This window comes from Lemur catta, chromosome 11, assembly GCF_020740605.2.
Source record: "Lemur catta isolate mLemCat1 chromosome 11, mLemCat1.pri, whole genome shotgun sequence".
In the NCBI taxonomy this organism is placed as follows: Eukaryota; Metazoa; Chordata; class Mammalia; order Primates; family Lemuridae; genus Lemur; species Lemur catta.
Window position 1 is genome coordinate 44,498,492 of NC_059138.1, and position 9,322 is coordinate 44,507,813.

At 38.0% G+C, this 9,322-nt stretch overlaps 1 protein-coding gene across 6 annotated transcripts in view; it reads right to left on the reverse strand.

Annotated features, from left to right (window-relative positions):
• Positions 1-3,391, reverse strand: part of HGF (hepatocyte growth factor) — a 66,839-nt gene extending 63,448 nt beyond the window's left edge. For 5 of the 6 annotated variants that reach the window (XM_045564494.1, XM_045564492.1, XM_045564491.1 and 2 more), the window contains exons 1-2: positions 3,174-3,391; positions 2,771-2,932 (exon numbers count right to left, since the gene is read on the reverse strand). In XM_045564494.1, the coding sequence (XP_045420450.1) occupies positions 2,771-2,932; positions 3,174-3,369 (358 nt within the window). In that variant the 5' untranslated portion in view covers positions 3,370-3,391. Of the gene's footprint in view, positions 1-2,770; positions 2,933-3,159 lie in introns of all 6 variants that reach the window. The other variant, XM_045564493.1, reaches the window with a different exon arrangement.
• Positions 3,392-9,322: the final 5,931 nt, after the last annotated feature.

The following is a 9,322-nucleotide window of genomic DNA, read 5'->3' on the forward strand; positions in this document are numbered from 1 at the left end:
GCAAAAACTTTCAGCTGTTGCCCATGATATTCATTATAGAGAATACATGGTTTAGCATGACATTCAAGGCTATTTATTCTACCCCATCTTACTTTACCAATCACAGGCCATACTTCCCCTCACATACCCAGGACACCCACCCCAAATGGTTGCCTTCAGTTGCTGTGGGAGGTACTTTCTGGGGCATCCATTATACTTTCTAACCCCTATGCTTTGGGCCACTTGTGTTCCCTTGCTTAGGTACCAACAATGCTACCTCCCATCTTTTCATACTCAACTTGTGTACCATATACCCCCAAGCCTGGTTTGATCCTCTACACCACAAATAAACTTTCAACTATAGTATAATAGTATTTCTAACAGAGGATTTTTTTTCATGTCACTTTGCTAAGCGACTTTTTAAAAGTAAGTTTCAGTTGATTTCACTGCTGCTGGCTTCAGTATAAATATAAGGAAAAAAATTTCAAGAACAAAACTAAAACTTTGCATATTTATCACATTTTTTATCCAAATGGATAATTGAGGTCTTTAAGCCTCAGTTTCCTCATGTAAAATGAGTCCATTAATGTCAATCTTATCAGAATTAAATAAGCTTTACTTTAGAACTTGGTCCATAGCAGTTGCTCAACAAATATAGGTTTGTTTATCATTTGTTAATTTTTATATTCCCCACAGACTCTTGGATACTAGGTGCTCATGTGATGCTTCTTTTATTACAGAGGATTGGATATTTATTTCCAGTGTGAGTGGGAGTGAATAGAGGGTAATTCTAAGTGGACCAACTCCTAGAAGGATGGCTTAGGTCCACTATATTGACTATTTCTTAAGAAACTTTTTAATAAATTGTCTCCATAATGTATTCTATTCATAACTGGTTCTCCACTTATTATAATATCCACTTCTATTCTAACAATATGTTATTTTATAATATGTACAATATATACAATATGTACAAATATAGAATAAATCAAAAAGTATAACTAAAGAAATAAGAAAAATAAAAGAAAAACCTCTAAATCTCTAATATTAGATGACATTAAAAAAAGAACAAACTTTATATATCCTCAGAGGGCTACCCACGTTTTCCATTTTGGAGGTTATTAAAAAAAAAAACTATCAAAATAAACTACCCACCCAAACAAAAGCAGACCCTCTTTTGATGACAATTTTAGAATTATCCACTTCAGGAATTATTCACAGCATATTTGTAATTCCCAACTGGACCCTCCTTGCCTGCCAGCATACTCTGGGGCTGCATTCTCTCTATGTTCAGGAAACACAGTCATTTCTACATTAGCCAAAGCGAAATATAATTACGAATGTATATCTCCAGCCAAAACTTCATAATGCATGCCAAAAACAAATAGACATTGTCTATGGTTGATCTACTGTTTGGGTTTTCCACACTGTGTTCCCCTTGCATTAGCACAGATGATTTCAGGTAACCATATTCTACTTCAGAACAGCAACATTTTAATCTTTAAAAATGAAAGCCCTCAAAATATGAATCATGATTTCAATTTATGCACAAAATCCCCTAAACCAGCAATGTCTTCTATAAATTCATTTTTAACATGACACATCTCAAGCATGATAACCTGCTTGATTTGAACTTTTTTTTTTTTACCTCTTCAGAAATCTTGCCTAAATGGTTTCAAAGTGACCTTTCCCAAACAGAGTCATTTTCCAAAAGGGCCACTTTGCAAACTAAAAAAAAATCAGGTGGGTTGAATAATTTCCCTTATCATTTAGCAAGTCCTTGAAGTTTTTACCCTTGTATTACCTCAGAAACTAGATCAGAGATCTGATAAATTTCACGTTCAACTTATTTCAAAAGACATAGCCAGTTCTCTGTTTTATATTGTAAAAAGGCCAATGTGGGCCAATGTGGGCATTTGTTCCATTCTTTTATTCCCCTGTGCCCACCCCTAATGCGCACTGCCTTCTCCCGTTGGCACCCCAGCCACTACTATGATAGATAATACAACCAAATACAGATGTTTCCTCTTGTCCTGATAACAAGAGAAAACTTCCCCAAGCAGCAAATGAGATCTCTAAACTTCCAGTCAATACGAACTTTCAAGCAACTCCTCCCCAACCTACAAATCCAAGGGAGAAAGTAGGAGACTGAGAAGAGCAATCCTGCAGCTTTAATCAAAGTCACGCAATTTTTGTGTCCCTTGCACTGTAATTTCACAAGGGCAGACATCCATACCCAGAAAGAATGAGAATTTAGAAAAGAGGCTTTCTCTTTCATTTTTATAACATGCATATTCCCAGAGTTTAAGCTATCTCCTCCAAATGAAAACCTGTATAAAGTCATAATTTGGCCCTGAATGTTGATTGGATGATGTGGAAGAGTGGATTATCATGAAAAATTATCCTCTGGAAAAAGATGAGTCCCTGCTGGGCTGACCATCACTCTCCCCTGTTCAGACCAGACCCTTCAGCTTTAAATTTGTCCAAACCAGCAAAGTTCCAGCCAGTGTTAGTACTTCCTACTTATCCCATAATCCACAACTATTAAGCTAAATGAGGTGGGGCTGGGTGTTGGGACGTTGGGGGCTGCTGAGGGAGTGTTAATTATCATTTTAAATGCTTTTCAAACAGAAAAAGAATGTCAAAAGAAAGCATAATGAGAGGTTTTAGGAACCCATACCACATACTGAGTTAAGGATGCTAGGAAGAGGGTAAAAAGAGTGTGTGAAAAGGGAAAGGAAGGTTAGCAAAAGACTAAATTATAATAATAATGAAAAAGAAGAAAACTAACCTGCATAGGGGATGGCGATGGGAAGCAGAAGGAGATGGAGGAGGACATGCTGCAGCAGCAGGACTGGCAGAAGTTTGGTCACCCACATGGTGCTGCTGGCCGTGCTGGCGGATCCCACTGGAGGAGATGCCCGGGTGAGTGAATCCTGTGCCGAGTCAGTGCCTAAAAGAGCCAGTCGGCTTTGAGCTGCTTTTTATTGCGATGAGCTAAGTTTGTTGTGTGATTAACTGGAAAGATCTAGGTCTGAACTCCCTCTTACGGTAAGAAACTGTTTAACAACAGCCCTTTACTCTCTTCCAGCCCCCTCCTTTCCTCACTCTCCCCCCAAACACCACCAAACAGATCCCACCCACCCCTTCTCTACCCCCCCGCTTAGGAAAGAAACTTACAAAGAAAAGGTCACCTGGCCTGAGGCCAGCTTCAATTTGGAAGCTGGAGCTCCAGATCCCAGTGGCTCCTATCCGAGCAGGGAAGGGAGAAGCCAGGCTCAGCCCAATAGCTAAATCAAGGCACAGGCAGAGGACCAATTCGCTAAATTTAAACAGGAAAATACATGTGTTTACATATCTATTTGGGAAAAGAGGAAGGGGAAGCAGCATAAGAAGAAAGCAAAAGAGCTGCCTTTCAGCCAAATGTGCCCCAGCTCCTAATCTGTCTAGTTTCACTGCTAGAGCAATCTAGGGATTCAAAGCACTGACAAGGTTCCCCAGGGTTTTAGGAGGGGAGAGGAGGGAGGGAGGAAGGTGAGGGGGAAGAGCGCAGGCAAATCCAGCCCAGGTAGAAAGAGTTTAGGTAAAGAAAGGGTGTGGTATTGTGGGGCACAAATAAATAAACAAGTAAAACAAAAGCACCCGGATCGTCAGGTGACAAAACTACACCTACCCCATGAGCTCTAAGCAGGCGGCTTTTTTTCAGAAGCTATGCTAAAACTCCCCAATCACCACAAATTTACCCAAAGTATACAAAAGAAACTTGTCTGATTTATCTGGTGATACTTTCTCTTAAAAAGTCTAAGAGATAGTCATCGTCTACTGCCTGTCCCTAGCAGGTAAATATTCCATGGACTACATGTCCTAACATGGACACACTCACACACGTATGTGTACATGCATGTATGCACCTTCTGAGATTAACTTGCACTGGATGTCTGTCAAGCCGTTTTAATTCGTGAATAATTAATGTGCCTCTCCTCTCCGGCTCCGTCCGCCTGCACACACCCCCCAGCCTCCCAAAGTCTAAGTGGAAGGATGAAGAGCTTGCACGGGGAGGATTTATAGGTAGCAAGTCTTTGAGATCATTGCGCAGATCTCTCATTTTATTCAGAGAATGTGTCTGTACACCTCGAGGTGGATGCTCCGATTATTTTAAGCAAGAGCTCGCTCTATTTCTAATGGATGTTGAAGGATAGTTGCCCCTGTGTTTCTCTGAGATGGCTGTTAAGTAGGAACCAGCATCTCTGTGGACAGAGGGAGGGAAAGTGGGCGGAATGAGTCGGGAGCAGTGGGCGGCTGCCAGAATTGGTGGTAGTGGGGCAAAACTGAAGTCATCCACGAACAGCTTTCATTCTTCTTTCTCCAACTCCCCCATCCCTGCCTTCAGGGGGAAAAAACCTGCCTAATAAATCCCTGAGGTGGTGGGATTTCTGGAGAAGCTGGGGATTAAGAGAACTCTTTTTGAAGGATCTATTTTATATTACCTTTTCCTTTTGCTAATCCTTCCCTTTTATCATTTTCTCCTTACTTGAAACTCATTTGTCAGCTTCTCTCTGGTGCCCCAGTGTCCATTTTACTTTCTTTTTAGTGTCCATTACAGTTCTGGAAAATCTCAATTTCATTTCAGTGTATCGCCTGAACATGACCCTGAATTGCTCCACTCCAACTCTTGTGCTTTGTTAGGGTGTAGGGGCTCAGAAAATGATACCCCAAAATGAAAACTTTAGAAGCAGCTCTCTCTGACTTTCTCTTGCCCTCCTGTCCAGGGGCTCTTATTCCTCCCCACCCCCAGTCGCTGGCCATAGAAACTAGAATTCCTCTTCCCAAAGGTGGTTCACTTTCCTCCAAAGCCAGCCATAAAACCTAAAAATATTACTCTAACTTTCCTCTATGCCTTTCTGTGTAAAAACTAGCCATAAAGAAATTATCTGACCTTGTGTGATGGTAGGTCATAAGACCCCCATTCCAGAGAGGGTTCTGCCCTATCCCCAGAAGGAAGGAATGCTGCAGGGAGCGTCCAAGAGCAACCTAACCAGACTCCCTACTCAGTCTGTGAGCATTAGATCATACCCTTTTGTCCAATCATATTTCTATATGACTGTCCATTCCTTATTGAACCTAAGCATAAAAATGGGCCATTTCCCTTGTATCTTTGGGTCTTCATTCTGATGGCTCCCGTTTCACGTAAAACTATGATCAAATACATTTGTATGCCTTTTCTTCTATTAATCTGCCTCTTGTCAATGATTTTCAGTGAACCTTCAGAGGGCAATGGCAAAGTTTTCCCTTGGCCCCAACGAGGGATTAAAGGTGTTTTAAAAGAAGCTAGATTTTTCTGTAAGTAAATTCTTGTAGGTAAAGAATGAAAGAGAAGAGTCTTTCTATTTATTTTTTCTCTCTCTCAGAGAAAGTAGAGTCAGGGCTGTAAGCATAGGTATTGTTACAAGTTTGAAGGAAAATCAGAAGGGGATAAGGAATTCAGAACAACATAAGAAAACTGAATTTATTTATTAGGTCACACATTTTCACAATTTTTTGAATTATCACATTGAATATGGTAAATACAACTTAAGCCTATTTAAAATTATGTATTTATATTTCTTTTTGACAGAGTTGATTTGGTTTCTCTTTATTGAAATTATAGATAATATGCATTGAGCTTTTAGTGTTTCCTAAGCATCATGTTAAGAACTCTTAAAAATTGTCTTATTTAATCCTTACAATAAGCTTAAGAAAGAATTTGTTACAATTTCTATTTTATAGTCCAGGAAACTTGAGTAAATTATTTTTATTCCTAAATAACTTGTCCAAGATCCCACAGTAATATTCATTCAAGTGTGAGATTCAAACAGATTAGTCTGTTTACCATCCCAAAGGATGGGGTAAATTTCTTTAAACCCCAGGAGGAGATGAATCATGTGTTCAAAATTATAATAGCCAAAATTAGTCTAAAACTGGACATGTAGAATATACTCAAAAATGTTTACAAAATAGGCCAATATATAAAGAATTTTAAATCTCCCAAAACTATAATGAAATATCCAAATGAAATGAATTATTAATTATGCCATTGATTTACTGTGTTTCAATAACACACTCTGTTATTTCTAAATCATAACAATGTTTTCCCCATATCCTGCTAATTACCTTCATACAGGAATGCCTCATTATATTGCACTTTGCTTTATTGTGCTTCACAGATACTGTGTTTGTGGCAACCCTGAAATGAGAAAGTCTATTGGTGCCATTTTTTAAATAGCATGTGCTTACTTTGTATCTCATTTTGGTAATTCTCATAATATTTCAAACTTTTTAATTATTATTTTATCTGTTATAGTGATCTGTGATCAGTGATCTTTGATGTTACTATTGTAATTGTTTTGAGGTGCCACCAACCACACCCCAAACTTAATCCATAAATGTGTGTGTTCTGAATACTTCACTGACTGGCTGTTCCCTCATCTCTCTCCTTTTCCTGGGGCCTCCCTATTCTCTGAGACAGGAAAATATATTAAAATTAGGCCAACTGATAGCCCTCTAATGGCCTCTAAGTGTTCAAGTGAAAGGAAGAGTTGCATGTTTCTCACTTTAAATCAGAAGCTAGGAATGAATGATTAAGCTTAGTGAAAAAGGCACATTCAAAGCCGAACAGGCCGAAAGCTAGGCCCCTTGTGCCAAACAGTTAGTCAAGTTGGGAATGCAAAGGAAAAGTTTTCGAAGGAAATTATAAGTGCTATTCCAGTGAACACACAAATGATAAGGAAGCAAAACAGCCTTATTGCTGATATGGAGAAAGCTCAAGTGGTCTGGAAGGAAGATCAAACCAGCCGCAACATTCCCTTAAGCCAAGACCTAATCCAGAGCAAGGCCCTCAACATGGAGGCAAGACCCTTCATCAGCAAGATTATGGCTCACTGAAGGCTCAGATGAGCGTTAACATTTTTTAGAAATAAAGTATTTTTAAATTAATGTATGTACATTGTTTTTTAATATATAATACTATTTTACATGTAATGGACTGCAGTGTAGTGTAAACATAACTTTTATATGCACTGGGAAACCAAAAAATGTGTGTAACACACTTTATTGAGAGACTCGTTTTATTGTGGTAGTCTGGAACGAAATCCACGATATCTCCGAGGTCTGCCTGAACTTCTTAAATGTTAGTTAAACAGTTTGTATAAATCCCCCAAAAGATATGTTTGAAAAGTTTTTGATAAAGAATCTTACAAAGAGAATACTTAAATGCTACAATTTATGTATTTACTTAAATACTAGATGGATACTCACTGTCATATAATTTCATTTTAAATCTGTCCTATGATTAAGGTCTCTAGTATCCCATGTAAAACTAGATGGATTGAATGGAAAATTGTACTTTATTGTACTTTTTAAACGGCTGCCCTTGCTCAAACACACACACACACACACACACACACACACACACACACACACACAAATATCTTATCTTCAAAAGCACATGTTTCTCAACCACAAGTGATGTTTATAAAATTGTACATTGGGAATAAGCTGGTCTGACCTTGTGATCTGCAGACCACTAATGAGTTTTTGTGCTTTTGGACTGGTCATTTCATTTATTAAATGCCTGGCACATACCAGGTTCCATTCTGTTTGCTGCTAATGCTCCTCTAGGCTCTGTTTAGTCATATGCCTGGTTTCAGATCCCAGCTGAGTCACTTATTAAATCCATTACTAATTGAGAATGGTAATTAGTCTCTCTAATACTTCAGTTTCCCTCCCACCAAAATGGGATACTGTGTGCCTGGTACTGTGCTAAACACTTCATACGTATTATCTTATTTACTCTGCCCTCTTCCCCCAGGAAAAAAAGAAGTATGTATATCTGAGGTACATCTCTGATTTACAGATAAGGAAATCAAGATGTAGAGATGATAAGTAACTTAGTTTCGGTTAAACTGTTAATAAAGTATGATTCTAAGCCATCGGCTTTCCAGATATCAAGACACTGCTATCAAACACTATGCCACATTGAAAGAGATCCAGATTAAGAGATATCCAACATTCCTTCCAGCTTTAAAATTTGATTATTCTACTTATCTAAATTCTACAGTGGTCACCATACTTCTATACAATTCTTACCTTCCACATCTAATACAGAAGCACATGTGTAACCTTTGATATTGCTTACCTTTCCTACATAACCATATCTTCTCATTTTTTATCTCTTTGTCGGTCTACTCTCTGAGTGGTCATTTTTCATCTATAGGCCTCACCACTGAATAATTTGTATTGACTACCCTTGATGTAGGAAATATTAACACGAGTCATTAGAGTTTGAATCAGAAAACATTATTAAACACATGAAGTTAAAATTAAAAAATATATGATGTAAGCAGGTACGATGACATATGTATTCATAAAATTATTGAAGAGTAGGTACAATGTCCATGCAGAGACCTGGACCAATGTTGTGCAATATGGCAGCTGTAAACCATTTATGGTTATGTAAATTCAAAATTAAATTAATTAAAATTTAGACTTAACTTCCTCTGTTGTGCTCAGTAGCCACACTTGTGTGGTTGGTGGCTCCACAGTGGAAAATGCAGCTATAGACTGCTTTCATCATTGTAGAAAGTTCTATTAGATAATGTTGATACAGTCTAAGATAATCAATTGGTATAAATATTATCTAAATGTGATTATGGCTCAGCTAGAGAAGCAAAGCATGACAATGACTGTTGAAGGTGTAGTAAAAAGAGATTCTATGAAGTAATCTGTATGTTGATAGCACTTTAGCTTGAAAGTCCCCGCTTGCTTTCTATCAGTGTTTTATAGAGTACGAACAAGGATAACAAGTCTTTGATTATTTTGTCTTTTGAGCATAAGTAACAATGACAGAAGATAGCTCATTGTTAGGAGGATATGTCAAGCAGATACTACAGACACAAGCCCAGAAAAACATGGTTATGAGAAAAATGTTTTTAAATAGTTATTTTTAACAAAACACCTATCTACTAAGGAAGGAACGTGATGCAATCCACACAGTCATGTATAGAGTCCCTGGGAATGTGGCAAAGTCTTTGTCCATTACATAATAAAAATGGCCTAATTGAAAACAACTGTGACAGGACTTTAGGACATATTATAGATGTAATGTAAAAATATTTTCTATTATTAATTCAATATTGATTAGCCACTAAATGAATAACGGTTACTTCATTAAATCATAGACTCAGCCACTCACCCATGACTTTTGCCACACTCCCAGGAAATCTGTTGCAGAATGTGTGGTGAGACCACAAAGCAACATCCAGGAAAATGACAGTATCAGTTAAAGTACATCATCACAGGGTAGGAA